This window comes from Zeus faber (genome assembly GCF_960531495.2).
Source record: "Zeus faber genome assembly, chromosome: 16".
Lineage (NCBI taxonomy): Eukaryota > Metazoa > Chordata > Actinopteri > Zeiformes > Zeidae > Zeus > Zeus faber.
In genome coordinates, this window is record NC_137202.1 from 20,847,953 (window position 1) to 20,866,117 (window position 18,165).

Here is an 18,165-nt window from a genome sequence, read left to right on the forward strand (position 1 = left end):
AACACATGCAAATAAGGAAAACACAAGAAAACACAAGTAAATTGACACGCAGAGCATTCAGATATTATTATATAACAATGGCCTGGGCAAGTGTTGCATAATCCACAATCCAAAAGCAACAGCAACCACAACAGCCTAAAGAGGCCATGCTTCTGAGCTGCAGTGCTTTATGTCGAACGGGTGTCTGTCCTAGGTTCAGTATCGATATTGCATTCCTGATGGAGCCCGGCCACACGGGGTCGTTTAAGGAGGGGTGCACCGGCCCAGGTGGGAAACGAAACAGGTCGGCAGTGCCACTCGGTAGTGGGATTGCGCTTGTGATTAGAAGCTGTAATGCAGCCTGAGCAACAAAACAGGACTCTCTCTTTATTACTATATTTACTATACCATATTTACGATTATTACTATATCGTATTACCTGGGCAGAGCGGTAAGGGCAGAGCGTACAGCATTCACTACTTTTAAAGTGTATCTGTATGGTCTCTATACTCTGAGGAATCATTTCTGTTAACATAATAAATACATCGCATACAAGTTTGTTTCCTGTAGTGAAGCAGGGTTACCTCACCGCCCACGTAGTGAGAGTTCTCCAACATATGCAAAAAACGACTCCGCTAAAAGTGAAAGTCACTCATTAGAATACTACTTGAGAATAAGTCTTAAGGTAGTTCATATTAAAGGCACTTAACTATTATAAGTAATTATATGGTATTAAATGTACTTATTCCAAATGATTAGTCCCACCCCCCACTCTCTCTCTCTCTTTTCGGGTCTCTCTAAATAAATCCCCCTCTTTCTAAAAATGCAACAGTGCTCTAACAGCCAAGAGGGAATGTACCATTTTATATTACGCATACACACACATGCAGTGGGAGGGGAGAGTTTGTAGAGGAGTAATAGTGACTTTTCTTAGTGAAGTGCACGGCAGGGGGCAAAGGTGTGACATTTAAGCGGCGTGGGAGAGGTTTTGCGTTGGCGTGCTTGGCAGGCGGGGCCCACGCACTGCAGTGAGGTGGGGTAGGTGGCTGCGGTTTCCTGGAAATACCCCAGGATGTGATGTCTCCCTAGACTGAGATCACCTTCCTCCTGCAGATAAGCATGGTACGGTGAAAAAACAACTGTTCACAATGCAGCCGTTCTGAAATGTCGAAATTAAAAATAAAGAGCGCAGAATAATGTTCTCAGATAACAGTGGAGGTGAAAAAGCATTGACTTGTTGGAGAGTAGGGGTTTCATCACATGAGGTTCTATACATGACGCACTGTTCATCCTTTTTTTTCGTGTGTATTTCAAAGCAGTGCAGCTATTTTGGGATTGGATCCATGACTGTACTTACCCCAATACAGATTTTTGGAATTGTTTATGAACAGAAATGGGTTTTGTAAGAGGTTTATACATTTCAAAACCTTCAATAATTAAATGTTAAAATGACACATTTTCACCAAGGCTATAATCTTGCGGTGGAGCTGTATATTGAGGAAGAAACGCTGAAAAAACATATGTTTTGCAATCCTGGGACTTCATATTTAATAGTCATTATCATGACCACTTACTTTACAGGAATAGTTGCCATGCTGTGAGGGGGCAGGGGCGTTGTTTTTGAATTTGCAAATGAAGACTCCTGAAGAATGAACAAAATCTGATTGAGAGTCTATAAAAAGCCAATTTTAATATCTGAAACATTGATTGATTAATATTTATTCCAGACAGCTCAGAAACAATTAGATAAGAAACACAAGAAATAACCATAAAAAAAAAAAAAACAAAACATTCTGCAAATTCTTCACACACACAAAAAATAAATATACATATGCATATGCATATACACCTGCTTTCAGCGTGGGGCCTCGGGCTGCTGTGTTAGCCGGTGAAGGCGTGGCCGGACTCGGCTGTAGCGTGGGACGCTCAGGGCTGGCCTGGCTGCTGTGCTGCTGGATGGTCCCGGCGGCGGCTGCTGGGCAGAGGAGCTAGCTGCAGACGGTTACTGTGGTGGCTGCTGCGGCTGCTTCTACCCGGTCCTCCGCCGGATCCCCTGGGTGCTGCTGCTGCCAGTCGAGAGAGGGTCGGTGCTTGGGCCGCCTGTTGACCCGTTGGTGGCTCCAGGGCATCTTCGGACGGCCCTTCTGTGTCCCTTCCCCATGCCGGAGAGTCCCTGTCTAGGTGCCAGTGTGGCAGTTTCGACCTAACACGCGCCACCCAGGTGGTGTATTCAGGGACCACCGACAAAGAGACACAGAAGGCGAGGTTGTAGAAAACGCACAAGTTTATTGTGGAGAGGTGTCTTGATAGAACAAGCCCCCGGAACTGATGGACACAGGTCATGACAGGGCTCCTCTCTCCTGAGTGAGTGTGGGGACGGGGGTTTAACCTGTTGCTTGTGAGACCAACCAACGAGCAACAGGTATCAGCCACTCTGATCCTGGGTCTCAAACTACACCATCCCCACACCACAGTATTGTATACATTACTTTCTACCTTTTGGAAAGAACCTTCGCGGTAACAACTCATCCTCTACAGCTCATATTTCCTGTGGTGTACCGCAAGGTTCTATTTTAGGTCCAATTTTATGTTCAATCTATGTGCTGCCACTTGGCCAAGTTATCCCAAGACACAATATCTCTTTTTATTGCTACGCAGACGACACACAGATATACCTTCCTCTGAGACCTGCTGACCCAAACAGCCTAGCTGCTGTTTTGTCACAATGATATCAACCGTTGGATGGCACAGAATTTTCTTCAGCTCAATAATTTCAAGAATCAAACCAATACTATCACACAGCGACCTGGAAAAAGTAAACCACGCCCTAATTTTCTCATGACAAGATTACCGTAACTCCCTCCTCCTGTTTGATTGAGAAACACTGATCACTTTTAAAGCACGTCTGGGTCTGACTCCAAGGTACATAACAGATATGTTGACCCCATATGTTACTCACCACAGCAAAATCCGATTTGTCACGCATTTCTTAAATGGCCACGACAAATAAGTTGAAAAAACCTTGCGAAAAGGAAATTTTCCAGATTCATGTTCCTTTGTGTTTTTTTTTAATCTCTCAACATATTTTCAAAGCAGAGTTTGATTTATAAATAACAGATAAATGTGAAACCGTGGAGTTAAATATTCCTGTTATATTACATGGGTAAACACAGTTGACTTACCAAGACGCTGAACAGCGCGGACACCGATCGATTGTTTCCTTTAAAGCGACCGTCCAGATGAAGATCATTCCTCCATATTCCATGTGATGTGAAGTCACAATGTGAAACTGTTTTGATAAAGTTCAATGTTTAAATCTTAAACAGATGGTTAATGCGCAGAACTATATATTAGTATAATATATAGTAATATGTATAGTATATATAGTTATAATACATAGTATTAATATTTGTCTTTGTATATCAAGCTTGGTGTGTCATTTAATAATATTAAATGTAATTTAATATTATTAAATGACACACCAAGGTTTAAATACAAAGACTAATATTATTAACAGACTGTACATTTGTTGTGTTGTCTGCACTTTTAAACTCCTAAATAATTCCACTTTTATAAAATATGTTTGTGCTTACTGTTAAATAAAAGCTTTTTTAAAAACAAAGATGTTGTGTGTCGATGACGCTGTTCAACATTCCCTCAAAACACAAGAACAATGCAAAGATTGCCCCATTCAGCAGAATGGCAAGACCCCGTTCAGCAGGGTGTCAAGTGGCCATGTGGCAAATAGCCATGTGGCATGTGTCCAAATTCTAGTCTTAAAACGACAGGTGACAGCGTCTTTTCTGTCAGGGCCCCTCGACTTTGGAACGACCTGCCTTAGGGGATTTGGCGGCAGAGTCGGTGACTTCTTTTAAATCTCTTCTCAAAACCCATTTTTATAGATCTGCTTCTATATGATGTTGCCCCCTTTCTTTGCCTATTTTATTTTTATTTTTATATCTTAAATTGTAATATTTCTATTTCTATTTCTTATTACCCTATTGTATTTATTTATTGATTGATTGATTTATTTAAATGGTCTCTTTACTCGTTTTTTCAATTTAATTAATTAATTGAATTCCTGTTTATTAATCTTCCTTGAATTTTAAATTCACTATCTGCTTTTGTTTCATCCGTCAAAGCACTTTGTAAACTGTGTTTTTAAAGGTGCTATATAAATAAAGCTATTATTATGATTATTATTATTATTATTATTATTATTACTACTACTAATAATAATAATAATAATAATAATAATAATAATAATATCATTACTTGTAACTATTATTATTATTATTATTATTATTATTATAAATATTATTATCATCATCATTATTATTATTATAACTTTTAAAATATTTCCAATGTCTGTCAGCCTTCTAGCGTTCTACTTTCACACCAAAAAACAGATTGTATAAAACAATCCTCTCTTGTGAAAGGGGAAGTTACTTGCTCTTGGGCAATAGGAGATGTTTTCATGTTTACCACAGTGCAGAAGAAAGCCTTTGTTGTTAGGAGCAACATAATAAAAACTGAGCAGCAGTGAGTGGGATAGACCTGCACCCTGCCCTGCAACAGTAGAAGGGTGACAAATAACCTTCAGGTTAAAGTTGAATGAGAATTAATGTGGCAACACAGTCTGATTTGCACCACTCTTTTCCTTTCCACTTTAATTGTTGCATATTAATGACTCCTTGGTATGAAATAGTAAAAGATTATAGTCAGTATAAGGAAGCACGGAGGGAGTAGTAGTAGTAATCTAACTAGTATGTGGACCACTACTAGTAGCGGCAGAATGTTTTTTTTGTTTATTAACCAACAGTCTCGATTCATTCTCAATAACTGTTTCTACTTTCTTGTTTTAAGTTACACAGTTTTAGACTGTTTAGACCGGAGAGAAATATTCACCACATTCACCGATATTCACTCTTCTTGTCTTGTTTTTTTTTTTTTTTTTTTTTGACAAGATTCAAGATTCAAGAGGTTTTATTTGTCAAATTTTATATTCAACCGAAGCAATTCTCAATTCTCAGCGGCAACATTTTCAGAATCGAATTGCAATTGCTGTAAATACTTTATGAATCCCAGGAGGGAAGAGACAATAATAATAGATAAAAGAAAGTAAACCTAATTGCAAAAAAAAAAAAAAAAAAAAAAAAAAAAAAAAAATATATATATATATATATATATATATATATATATATATATTGGTGAAATAGAAAAAAATTCCTATGTACAATCATCCTAAAAAATGACATAAACTATAAACCTCAAGATCAACTGTACATCACAACCGACGCGATACTCACCACGCGGCGGCAGCAGAAACACCAGTCTCACTGGAACTACAAACGCATCAAATAACACTACAACTCCCGGGGGAGGCAGTCGGCTGGCGTGTACGGAAGTGGCGGGCACAGGCGGGCGGGCGCTCGTTTCCCAACCCCCCCGCGCCCCCACCGGAGGCGAGCGCGCAAACTCCGCCCCAGAGCACACGGCTGCCGGCGAAAGGCCGCGGCGCCGCTCCCCCGAAGACGCGGGCGGCGCCAAATCGAGCGCACCGCTCCTCTGACGTCGAGAGAGCCGCGACGATATTCGTTTGTTGTTGACGGAGCGGCGTCGCCTGCCGCCCAGCTGACGCCGCGCCATGTCTGCCAGTTAGTCCGCGTTGAATGAGATCGATGAAGCCGCTCGCTTCTGCCGAGGGGACGGAGCGGCTCGGTGACAGCCAGAAAGAATTGAGAGGTAAAGTCACAGGGAGCGGCGAAACGGCGGTTAAAAAAAAAAAAAAAAAAAAAAAACGTCCACGCTAAGACGGGGCAGCGTCTTCGTTCACTCACGCCAGCGGGGCTTTGAGGCTCGAGGTCGAGCGAGGCCGAGCCGCTCCCTCCGCGAAGCGCCCGAGCTCCTCGCGGCCGCTATTGTTGCGCCGTCCGCGTCGCCGCGTTCCGTGGAAAAATCACAGTGAAAGTTCGCGCTGGAGCAAGCGCCGGTGGGGAACTGACGGAGAGCAACCTCCCAAAATAAACCTCCAATGTCTTTTATATCCATTAGTGGGAAATGCGATATTTTATAGCTTATCTCCCTTAGTGGGAGATGAGTGGCATGAACTGTTTAGATTACATTTTTATGCACCTGAGTGGCAGTATTATAATATACTATATAAGAAGAACAATCTTTATTTGTCACACAGCACACCACACTACAACACACACACACACACACACGCTTTGGATGGTGGCTGGTGAAATGGTTCCTCTGCATTTAACCCATCCTGGCTTGTACTTCCTCCGGGGCCACAGCCAGGAGCAGTGGGCAGCATATGTGGACACGCCCAGGGATCAGGTGATGAGTGTCCTTCGCTGGTCAGACGATGATGTGTGCATGTTTTTGGGGGGGGTCCATACTGACGTGAGGTGGAGGAAACCCCATGTGAGCACGGGGAGAACATGCAAACTCCACACAGAAAGGCTCCGGTTTGGGAGATAACCCGCCGGAGCACGGTGCCAACAGCGCCCCAGGCGGGAATCGAACCCAGGACCTTCTTGCTGTGAGGCAAGAAGGTATAATGTGTATAATATAACTTAATGTGTTTAATCACAATATCCAAGTTACTACTGATTGTTTCTTGGTTTCTCGTGTATAAATATCTTTTGAAAGCACCCATAGTCACCCCCCAAATATCGTCAAAATGATCAATGTAGAGATGTTCGAAAAATATTGTGATCGCGTTACATTTTATTTGGTTTCAACATTGCATGACGTGTGCTGTGTGCATCGTTCATTTCAGAGTGGGCCAACCGCAGTATCCAGCAGCTGAGCGGCGTTGCATCTCGACGAAGCTGTGACAATGGCGACGAGTCTGGAGAGGAGGTGGAGAGAGCGCACAGCCCGGCCAGTGGAAAGGAGGGGGCTGGGTGGGCCAAAAGACCACCCAGCCAAGCAGGTGTGGGCGTAATGTCGTCTTTCCACGGCCCGGTTGCCTTTCTCATGGCAAAACTATTGCATGTGCTGAAATGTAACTCAGTTTTTAATAACAACATCAGATTTCCCTGGTCAGACTGTATTTGTCAGATTTTTAGTTATAGCGGGGCTTGAAGTGCTTGAATTTCATCCTCAGAAATGTAATGGCTGGGATACCTTGAAAGTAGCCCCTTTTGTGCTGAAGTGCTTAAAAGTCCTTGGGGGAAAAAAGCTTGATAATTGAAAACCTGTGGTTCCCCCTGGACTTTTATTTAAAATAGAATCATAATACAATTTTGAGATGACATTAAGATTAATAATAGATATATCTATAATAGATATACTAATATAACAATTAGACAGTGAGACTAAGATTATATTATATTTTAATTAATAAAGATGACATTGATGATGGATTATATTTGTTTTGCGTGAAGTCCTTGAAAATAAAAAAAAAATTGTGCTTAAAAACTACTTGAGAGTCTTTGAATTTAATTTTGTAATACTCTGTCTGTCTGTGTCCATCTGTCTTTCTTTCGTCTTTCTGCTTCCAGTTATTCAGCTGAGAAGCCTCCTACAGAAGCAGCACAAGGAGACAAGCCCTCCTCTCTCTCCTCCCCAGAGAGGCTCTCCTTTGAAGGTGGTGTACTCCACCCAGTGGGCTATAGGACACACTACCCAGTCGTTAGATATTATCTCATTTTCATTTAGTTAAATTAAACAGGATGCATATATAGCTAATGTTTTAATTGTACAGATAATAATACGCTGTGTGTGTGTGTGTGTGTGTGTGTGTGTGTGTGTGTGTGTGTGTGTGTGTGTGTGTGTGTGTGTGTGTGTGTGTGTGTGTGTGTGTGTGTGTGTGTGTGTGTGTAAATCAGCCACAGCATTAAAACCACTGACAGGTGAAGTGAACAACATGGATCATCTGGTTCCAGTGGCACCTGTCAAGGGGTGGGATATATTGGCTGGATATATAGGCAGCAAGTGAACAGTCAGTAGTTGATCTGAGCCACTTTGACAAGGAGCACATTGTGATGCTAGACAACTGGGTCAGAGCATCTCCAAAACGCCAGGTCTTGTGGGATTGTTCCCGCTATGCAGTGGTTAGTACCTACCAAAAGTGGTCCAACGATGGACAACCAGCGACAGGATCATGGGCTGGACCATGGAGTAATGGAAGAAGGTGGCCTGGTCTGATGAATCGCCATGTCATGTGGATGGCTGAAGTTAGGGCCCGATGCAATTAAGCTTTTGTGGGATGTGCTGGAAAAAAGAGCCCTATCCATGGGGGCCCCACCTCACAACCTTTGGGATTTAAAGGATCTGCTGCTAACGTCTTGATGCCAGATACCACAAAACACCTTCAGAGGTCTTGTGGAGTCCATGCCTCCATGGGTCACAGCTGTTTTGGCGGTAGGAGGGGGAGCTACACAATATCAGTGGTTATTACTGGGGATTTTAATGTTGTGGCTTGTGTGTGCGTGTATATATATATATATATATGTAAAAAATATATATGTGGTGTGTGTATATCTTAAATCTGAGCAAAGAATAAAAGGTTTAAAAACAACACAAAACCTTTGTTAAATACAATCAGCAATTAAAATAGATCCTCAATGTCTATATTTGCAATGGAAAACGAAATTGGTCTCTTTCTTTCGATACACACATTTCCTTCGTTGTGCAGTTTCTTATCGCTGTGTATTGCCCACTATTAAGCCGTTGTATGTTTTTTTACTTGGGATGTCCACCGCTCTCTACCTGACAGCTGGGGCAAGAGGGCGGGTCCTCCTTTTTGTCAGGCGGTCAGGATCTTGTCCCAATAATTAGCAACCAGCCAGAGTACATCCAACATCTGGAGGCCGAGGTCAAATTCTGCAAGGTGGGCGCGGTTGTTCATTGTTTGCGATTGTTTATCGATTGCACGATTGTCTGTCTATGTAATGTCGTTAACCGCAGTGTTGTGGTCATAAACTGTGTGTGTGTTTGTGTGTGTGTGTGTGTGTGTGTTTAGGACGAGCTCCAGAGGATGAAACATCAGATCAGAGTGGTGGTGGTGGAGAATGACAAGCTGCAGTCTGAACTCAAATCCAAAACACTGAATGAAACCCTGAAGGATTACACTATCGGAGACTCTATGGTATGATAGAATGATGTGATATAATTGTGTCAGGGTGAGGAGGAGTGACCGTTACGACTCTATAAATGTGGTCGGTGTAGATTCTGCTCGTATTGGTCTGTGATCACGAATATGATTGCTTGCCAAGATGCCGGTTTCCTCATGTGGCTCTGTCTCCCTTAGATGGATGAATCTGTTGCCACTAAAAGTCAAATAGGCCCCACATCAGCCATCGGCTTACAGCAGAGAACTGATGTCCACACGTGGAAGAATGAACTGGTAGGACATCCCTTAATACACAGGATTCTACTGTTAAATCCCTTGTGCTGCTAATTACTGCAGGGGGCTACTTATGTTGGCGTCACACCTCATTCAGACGTGTGTGTGTTTCTCATGTGTATTGTGTGTGTGTGTGTTTTTCCTAGGAGCGTTTGAAAGTGCTTTACCATGCCCAGACAGAAACCTTGGAGCATCAGGTCGCTTCCCTCAGGTCCGTTCGCAGCTACTTTTGGATGTTTGGGTATAAATAGTGAGAGCGGTGGCTCAGAAATGGCATGATTTTATGAGCGAAAAAATACACTTGACAGTCTGAGTAAAAAAATTAAATAATCCAATTATATATTTATAAAATGATTATAAAAATGAGATAATTAAATAAATTTTTTTACGAAATATAAATTGTATTAAATAAAAATTGGCAAGTATACAGAAGTAGGCGAAAAATATAAAACAGAAATAGTAATATATAAAAAATGTACAGAATATACAAATGCGAGGCCAATGAAGTGTTGCACAGTTTATTATTCATCACAATGAGCAAGCCTCTCAAAACAGCTTTTTATTTTTATTCAAGTAGATCAGTGTTTTTTCACACCAAACTCTTTTTAAAAATGACAAACCGTCACAGCCCAATTAACACTTGGCCTCATCTATGAACCATAGAGCGTATTTATGCAGAAATTAAAAAACAATTGCACAGCCGAATTGCACTGCATTAATCGACGCACATTTGAGTATTTTTCGAGCTTATAGAGCTTATTGTGCGTAATCACCGGGTGTCATGACATTTCACTGCATATATGCATGACCGTATGTGTATGTATGTGACAAATAGTCTCTTGAACTTGAACAATAAGAGTTAAATCCATTTATAAGGTATAGCAAATGTTTGATAAGAAATGGACCAACACTGATCTAGATCTTACTGATGTCGTATTTCAACAGCTGCGGGAAGATTTTACTGAAAAGTCATCAAAGCTCCTGTTTTTTTTTTTTTTAATTTCCCCCCCTAATATCTATTTTAAAATGTTTGTATTCGATTCGAAATCCAAGAATTTGTAGTCATAAAAACAATGATAGTAATTGGCTCATTCCATTCTCACCCTCCTCCCTACGTCTTCCTCTCCCGACCTTTTCTTTACAACCTCTGCGTCTCCTCCCCTCTCTCAGAAAGGAGCTGGCGGCCGCTCAGAGGGAGTGCGAGGAGCTGGGACTCCGTCTGAGGTGCAGGGAGGAGCAGACCAAGACGGTTGGAGCTCCACGGGTCGGCGGCCTGTGTCTGAAGTGTGCACAGCACGAAGCTGTCATGGCAGAGACGCACTCCAACGTGCACGTCCAGGCCATCGAAAGGCTGACAATGTTGGTGAAGGATCATACTGTGTACACACACACACACACACACACACACACACACAAATGTTCATACATTCTGAATCAAGCTGCCAGTAATTTGACTGGAAACCTTCTGAGGTCACATGTTCACCCTGTTGTGTAATGAAAACAGATAATAATACGCTGTGTGTGTGTGTGTGTGTGTGTGTGTGTGTGTGTGTGTGTGTGTGTGTGTGTGTGTGTGTGTGTGTGTGTGTGTGTGTGTGTGTGTGTGTTTTTGGCCACCTCCTCCAGGGAGCGTGACGAGCTGCTGGCGGCCCTGCAGGGGGCGCGTGCCAGCGATCAGGAGGCCCATCAGAGGGAGTGGTCGGCCTGTCTGCAGGTCAAAGAGGCCGTGAAGATGGCGGAAGAAGCCAACCTGCACAAGACCCGGGTCAGAAACGCACACACATAGCAACCTGACGAAATAACTAAGCCCCCTGACCTTGGTGAAAAGGCGCAGGCGAAAACCAAGCCATGCATGGTCCAGCAGTCCCTTTATAGAGTGGCTAAACACTTCTTCTTACCGTGCAGTTAGACCCGCCATTCGTAGTACGTTATTGCACACAGTGCCACCGATTGAAGCACTGGAATGCCTTGAAAATAGCCTGAAAACACGACCATTGAAAACCTTTTATATTCCCCCTGGCTTCTGGTTTTGTTATTCAAATCGTAACGTAATAAAACATTCCTGGAATCTCTTTGACAACATGGATTATGCCAAGGAAATGGAAATTCAATGGTTGGAAATAGACACTTTTAATAGTAGATGACGAGATGAATGAGATTAATAATAGATATAAAAAATATTCTAATATGAATAATGCTCAATGAGACTAAGATTTTACTATATTTTAGTTAACAAAGATCACTTTGTTAATGGAATGGAATATAAAAATGGAATGGAATATATTTGTTTTGTGTAAAGTGAAGGAAAAAATAGTACTTCAATAAAAAGCGGGCGTGCGTGCAGGTGGAGAGCCAATGTGAGCAACTCTCCAGGGAGCTTTCCCATCAGAGGGAGCGTCTGGAGAGAGATGCCCAGAGCATGAAGGAGAGGCTGGCCGGGGCCCGGGAGGAGGCTCGCACTGAGGGCCGCAAGGCCAAGGAGGAGCTGGCTCAAACCGTAACTCCTACTCACTGACCTTCTCATTTGAAAGCATGAATGTGTCTTTTATCCACGCATGACACTTCATCAATCATGTCCGTGTGTGTGTGTGTGTGTGTGTGTGTGTGTGTGTGTGTGTGTGTGTTTTAGGTTACCAATCTCTTCCAGCGGGTGGCCGAGTTGGAGGGGCAGCTCGATCGAGCCGGTCGAGAGAGAACTTCGCTGACCAATCAGCTGGACGATGCCCTCCGCAAACTAACCAGCCAGGAACAAGAGAGCACCAGGGTACTCGGTCTGATGAGTTTTGTTATTAAGACTCATTTTCATTGTTTCCTCTGGAATTTCTTTCATGTTGCGTGGTACGCACCGAAAAAAGCCCTAAACAGACGATGTGCGCGGGATGGCATATTGGCGCGGTCGGCTTGGGTGAGATGGAGCAGCGGGTGATCTGCAATTTATATTTGCGTTCAAAGTTTTTTTTTGCACGGTGTATTCAAGGCTTGAAACAAAGTGGTCACAAGGAGAGGATGACTCAATAAGCTGCATTTATTGCATAAAACTAAGCTGTGTAACCGATGACCTTTGCAAAACGTTAGCACATCGTGAACACAGTGCGCATGATTCATTGCTGCACTTTGTCTTCCTTGGCTTGGAGAAAAATTTCACCATGGCATCAGGATGCCACTGGAGGGGCATTTATATACTATATAAATATACTTAAAGAAAATTTTTTAATGTATTTAAATATATTTAGGGATAGATTGCTATCATTGCCCCTATTTTTCAGGGGGTCACTGCCGTTATTTTTGCCGTTAGAAAAAAAATGTATATTTTTAGCCTGGGGGGGTGTCCTCCTTGGCAGGGGTGGCATTTCCTATAGGCAACATAAGCCACGGCCTAGGGCTCCATCTCGAGGGTGGTGCTGAAATTGCGGCCAGCAGAAGGGAAAAAATAAAATCAATCAGTGAGTGATAATCACAGGCTGGTTTAGAACCCTGGGTCGCTGCAGGTGTTCCTATATGGTGCGCGCACCTATCTGGCTCAGCCACTAGGACACCGTTGGTACCTCGCTGACGGTGCCTACGGGGCGCCGGCTATGGGGCCCAACCCAGGGTACCAACCCAGGCGCAATCAGTGCACCAGAACAGCATGTTTTTATTTTAGATCTAGGTTGGGGGGAACCTTTCTCCGTCACTCTCCTTCTCCGTCACCCTCCCCCCCCCAGGATTTGTGCGTGTGAAGTGGAGTTTAAATGCGGCAACTGAGTTGAATTTGTGCGACAGGGAGCCCTCAACCAGCGCAGGATCGAAAAGAGAAGCAGAATTCAGCAATGCTGAAATAGAAACATTGATTAATGAAGGCGCATATAGCCAAGGCATTTGGGAGGTGCCCTGTGCAATTCCATCTGCGAGAAATATCATTTGGACGACTATTGCTTATTACATTAGCAGTCGACAAGATGAAGTTCCTGATGATTTCGAAGAGACATCAACGGTCCACCACAATCTGCCCCACCTGATAGATCTTGCACGATGAACGATCAACCACACTTTCAATCATATCTCCTCACTTTTTATACAAAATTGGTATCGACCTTCTCGTCTGAATCTGGCTAAAATAGAAAAAGATAATTTCCCCCAAAAACACGAGGATCCCTTTTAACGGACCTCCATTAAAGACAGAAGGGCACTTTGTGACACCACACAAGGTGCGTTTCAGATGACAGACAAACTGCGCTTCCAGAATAACATGTATGTCTCTAGACACCGAATGCATCCCAAAAGAAGCAAAAAGGCTTATTGGTAAATCAAGGCTCAGTCCTGGTCATACCCTCCTTGTATTGTATTTTTATATCCACTGGGTGGCACCAAAGCCTTTGGTATTTGAAGTCAGCCTCCCGTCCGTATACTTGTTTTAACATGAACTATCTGTTATCGCTATCTATCGATCTATTTTAGATTTCTGTTGATTCTTAAATAATATGTTTGTATACGAATTATAATTTTACGTACTAGTCCTACTACTAAAATGTTGTGCTTTAATGTTCATTTTAAGCTTTATTTAATTTGACTTTAATTTGTTTAATTTGTTTTTGTTAATGATATAATTGGCGTGTTTAGTTTGTTCAAAGAATTGACTGAACCAAATGGATCCATACTGTATGACTTGGAACAATATTGTGAATAATAATACGCATTAAAAGGACCAATGCATCGCAAGGTTATCCTGTCAGTTTACAGGGCAAGATCACAAGCTCATCCCAGGATACTGCCAACAATTATTATTAATATTATTATATTACTACTACTTCTACTACTATGACTACTACTACTACTATTAATAATAATAATAATAATAATAATAATAATAATAATTGCAAACATTTCTTTAATGCATGAGGACCTAGATTCGCATTTTCAAGATAAAACAGGCTAAGACTGCAGGATCTGGACACACTCAAACACTCAAAAACAAGAAACGGGTTCAAGAAGAAAATCCTGAATCCAGGAAGCAAAAAAGATAAGCACAGAAGTGACAAAGGACCCCTTCGCCCTTCAACAGCCTTTACATTTTTTTTTTTTTTTTTAAATAATCTCTCCAAGGTCTCTGGTTTTATTGAAAATGGCTCAAAGGCTTTTCGTGGCTAAGCATGTAACCGTAGGTGACAATAGCAAGAAGTATGAAGACGTCACTTTTCTTTGCTCTAGCTGTGCGTGGACCTTCGCTACCAGCTGAACCAGGCCCAGCTTAAGAGGGAGGAGGTGGAGCGAGAGCTGCGGGAGCTGGGTGCCAAGACCACCAGGCTGAGAGAAAAGGCCGCACAGGTCGGTCAACGGGTTATTCAGCCGGACAGGTCGATTCGAGGGAGATATGGAGACAGAGAGAGAGAGAGAGAGAGAGAGAGAGAGAGAGAGAGAGAGAGAGAGAGAGAGAGAGAGAGAGAGAGAGAGAGTTGACAAACTGGGATACTGTATAATAAATGAGGGACTGATAAATGAGCTGATACAAATACACTATTTCATCATGTATTGGAGTTGAAGTCTTAATCAAAAAATGTTTATTTACAGAAACCGAGCTAAGCAGACCAAACAGTAGATTTAGGAATATAAGATCAGATAAGAGTAACTGTGAATATTTCTATGTTTCATATTAATTCAGGGTTCAACTAACCTGTTGCAAATAAAGAAATGGAAATAATTGTTCACTATATCATGAGCTAAGTTGCGTTTACACTTGGACTAAATGGCTTCTGCCATTTTTATTAGTGATGTGTTTGTCTAAAAGGACCTACGGCTGTTTTGTTGTGTAAGACTTTCTCTCTTTCTTTCCCTCTCTCCCTCCTTCTCTGTGGGACAGGAAGTGGAGAAGCTGAGCTCGGAGCTGGTTGGCTGTCGCCAGCGCCTGGAGGCGGTCCAGAAGGACGGGGGCCAATGGCAGGCCGAAGCCCTGAGCCTGGCAGAACAGCTGGCAAGTGCCCAGCGCCAACTGCACCTCACCAGGTAGTACCTAATCCTATTATACATGCCACCACACTCACTCACTCACAGACACACACACACACACACACACACACACACACACACACACACACAGCGTCCCCCTCTGCACAGACCCAGCCCAACCCAGCCTAGTCCAGTTCAGACCAGAATACCAACTGTACCGCACCAGGTAACAGCTAATCCTATTATACAAGCCACACACACACACACACACACATGCCGCTATGCCGTGGTCCCGTTACCAACTGGACCTCACCGGGTCACCTCTAATCCTGTTAGGCATGCCACAACATAATTCAGCACACAACGTACACACTCACACACACACACTCTGGCCTGTCTGTGCCATGAGGACGGTACCCAGCCCCGCAACAGCTCCAGTAGAGCCAAAATGGCACCTGGTTCCTTGTCCTGTCCCTGGCGTGCACACACACACGTGCACACACACACACACACACACACACACACACACACACACACACACACACACACAAAGCATGAACACACACTGAGCAGTGCGGTCGATGGTCACCGGACAGCCTGGCCTCGGTGCCACCCGCCTGTGCCCTGTACCCACCCTCACTGCGGGCACTACCGGCTCCTCTCCCTCTTCTCATCCCTCTCTCCCTTCATCTTCCATCCTCTCTCTCTCTCTCCCTCTCTTCTTCCTAGTATCTGTTTTTTTAACTCTAATCCTCTACTTGACCTCTATTCATCTTCCTCCATCCTCTCCCTCTCTCGTACACTTCAGATTTCAACGCATCTCTTCGTCGGGTCTCCTCCTCCGTCCTATCATCCCTCATTCTCTCCAATCTTCCTCTTCATCCCTCTGTCCCTCCCTTTATTCCTATGCCCCCACCACCCCTTCCCTCTCCCCTCCCTCCTGCCATCCACTGGCTGCTGTTCCCTGCCATGACTGCCAGTATCGGGGCCACGCCAGCCCCTGCCAGCCGCCCAGGGCACTCTCTCACCCCTGCAGACCGCAGTCGAGGTGTCTGAGATGGGCACAGATGTGGTGGTGGTACCCCATGGTGCCGGAGGCAGTGGGATACAAGTGTGTGTGTGTGTGTGTGTGTGTGTTATCGTATCCGGCTGGCAGCGTGCGTGTGTCCACCGCTGCTCCCAGCTCTGATCTGTGTTTAAGTGTGTTTGTCTGTCAGCCGGCCAGCACTAACACATTGGTCGCATGGCGCACTGCCGTGTGTGTACCGGACGAGGAAGGGGTGTGTGTGTGTGTGTGTGTGTGTGTGTGTGTGTGTGTGTGTGTGTGTGTGTGTGTGTGTGTGTGTGTGTGTGTGTGTGTGTGTGTGTGTGTGTGTGTGTGTGGACGCGTGCGCATGTTTCTGTATCTTCCATCCAGTTGTGAAGAGTGACATGCATAATAATGCGGTGACTTGTTGCCTTTGACCTGTTCTAGTGATGTGAACCATCTTTACGCTGTGAGTGTGTGTGTGTGCGTGTGTGTGTGCGTGTGTGTGTGCGCGTGGTCACGCGCGCGTGTGTGTGTGTAGTGAGAGTTTATAGTTTAATCAGCCTGCATGTGCGTAGATGTTTGACAGCTGTCGACTTGGCTTAGCACAGAGTCAATGAAATTCAATTTTGCTCATTACCACTGAACGGCGGTGTCTAATAGATTTAGTTGGCTGTGGATGGATGTTATTTCTTTTCAAACTACGGAACTGGCCTTTCCCGTCGCTGTGACTTTCAAATATCCAAATTCAGCATCTGGAGTTTCAGAGTTTCACTCCAAAGCGTTTTGACAGAGGACTTTGAACGAACGGAATCCTCGCGAGGTGGTTTCAATGTAAGAAGTGAAATAACGGAGGCTTGGATGACACAAGAGATAAATAAAGTAAGATAAAGTTTTTGCTGGTGTAAGAAATACACTCATTATTCCAAATTCCAATTTTTTTTATCAAGTTTTTGTTTTGATTTGACCCAGAATACGACACCTGAATAGGGCGAGTGATTATTTTGCTACCACAGATATTTCTTAAAATCTATATTTATAAATATGAGATGAACTTAAATTCTCTCTCTCACGATTTGAGGGAGTTTATCTATAAGGGGCCAATATTCAACTTTACGTTTCCCTGATGTACAATGTGATGAACCTCTGGTATCGATCATTAACTTCTGATTTTTCATGATTGTAGATTTCTACGTTTCACTTTTCTTTTTTCAGAAATACTGTGTCGTCCCTGTGCTTTAGGGCAGTTTTGGTCTGTCATTTTCTGCTCCACAATTTTCTTTGTGTTTCCCAAAGTCCCAAACTTTTACTTGATGTCCCGTTCTGAAGACCGATGTGATGCCAAACGGTATAAATCATTTTTTTAAGAGATCTAACTGGATCTTGCGTGTTCTGTGATGATGATCTCAGAAACGGCAGAAAACCTTGTTGCTTTTCATCTCACTTGCCTCTTTTGCCGTTGGTATAGGGCTATTGAATGGTGTATATTTGGAGGTCGAAGCCCGAATCGGCTGGCAACTTATGTGTTATCTGACGACACTGTCGTGATGAGGCGGTGAGGGAGCGTAGGATTTGGCCACGGATATACGTGAAAAAAATCCAGCTTCAAACACAAAGAATATCGCTGTCGGAGTTGCCCGCGTCCTCCAGCATCGGCATCTGGTGCCGTCTTTCAGCCCTCACGCCGGACGTTCTGCTGGGTGTCTGTCTTTTGTCTCTCTGTCGCTCTTCTTTCTCTTCCATGTTTCCAAAACCAAACGAACAAAGCTGGTGTGATGATCTCCCTCACTTTTCTCTCTTTACCTTCTCGTCTCTTTGTCCCTTTGTATCTCTCTCTCTCTCCGTCTCTCTCTCTCTCTGTCTCTCTGTCTGT

At 43.5% G+C, this 18,165-nt stretch overlaps 1 protein-coding gene across 2 annotated transcripts in view; it reads left to right on the forward strand.

Moving 5' to 3' along the window:
- Nucleotides 1-5,611: 5,611 nt before the first annotated feature.
- sdccag8 (SHH signaling and ciliogenesis regulator sdccag8) overlaps nucleotides 5,612-18,165 on the forward strand; it is a 48,962-nt gene continuing 36,408 nt past the window's right edge. For both annotated transcript variants that reach the window (XR_013844575.1, XM_080016185.1), the window contains exons 1-13: nucleotides 5,612-5,724; nucleotides 6,770-6,925; nucleotides 7,497-7,582; nucleotides 8,714-8,827; nucleotides 8,960-9,085; nucleotides 9,248-9,343; nucleotides 9,490-9,554; nucleotides 10,514-10,702; nucleotides 10,970-11,108; nucleotides 11,688-11,840; nucleotides 11,973-12,107; nucleotides 14,531-14,647; nucleotides 15,180-15,322. Coding sequence is in view for 1 of the 2 variants with exons in the window: in XM_080016185.1 (XP_079872311.1) it covers nucleotides 5,652-5,724; nucleotides 6,770-6,925; nucleotides 7,497-7,582; nucleotides 8,714-8,827; nucleotides 8,960-9,085; nucleotides 9,248-9,343; nucleotides 9,490-9,554; nucleotides 10,514-10,702; nucleotides 10,970-11,108; nucleotides 11,688-11,840; nucleotides 11,973-12,107; nucleotides 14,531-14,647; nucleotides 15,180-15,322 (1,592 nt within the window). In the remaining variant the exon portion in view is untranslated. The remainder of the gene's footprint in view (nucleotides 5,725-6,769; nucleotides 6,926-7,496; nucleotides 7,583-8,713; nucleotides 8,828-8,959; nucleotides 9,086-9,247; nucleotides 9,344-9,489; nucleotides 9,555-10,513; nucleotides 10,703-10,969; nucleotides 11,109-11,687; nucleotides 11,841-11,972; nucleotides 12,108-14,530; nucleotides 14,648-15,179; nucleotides 15,323-18,165) is intronic.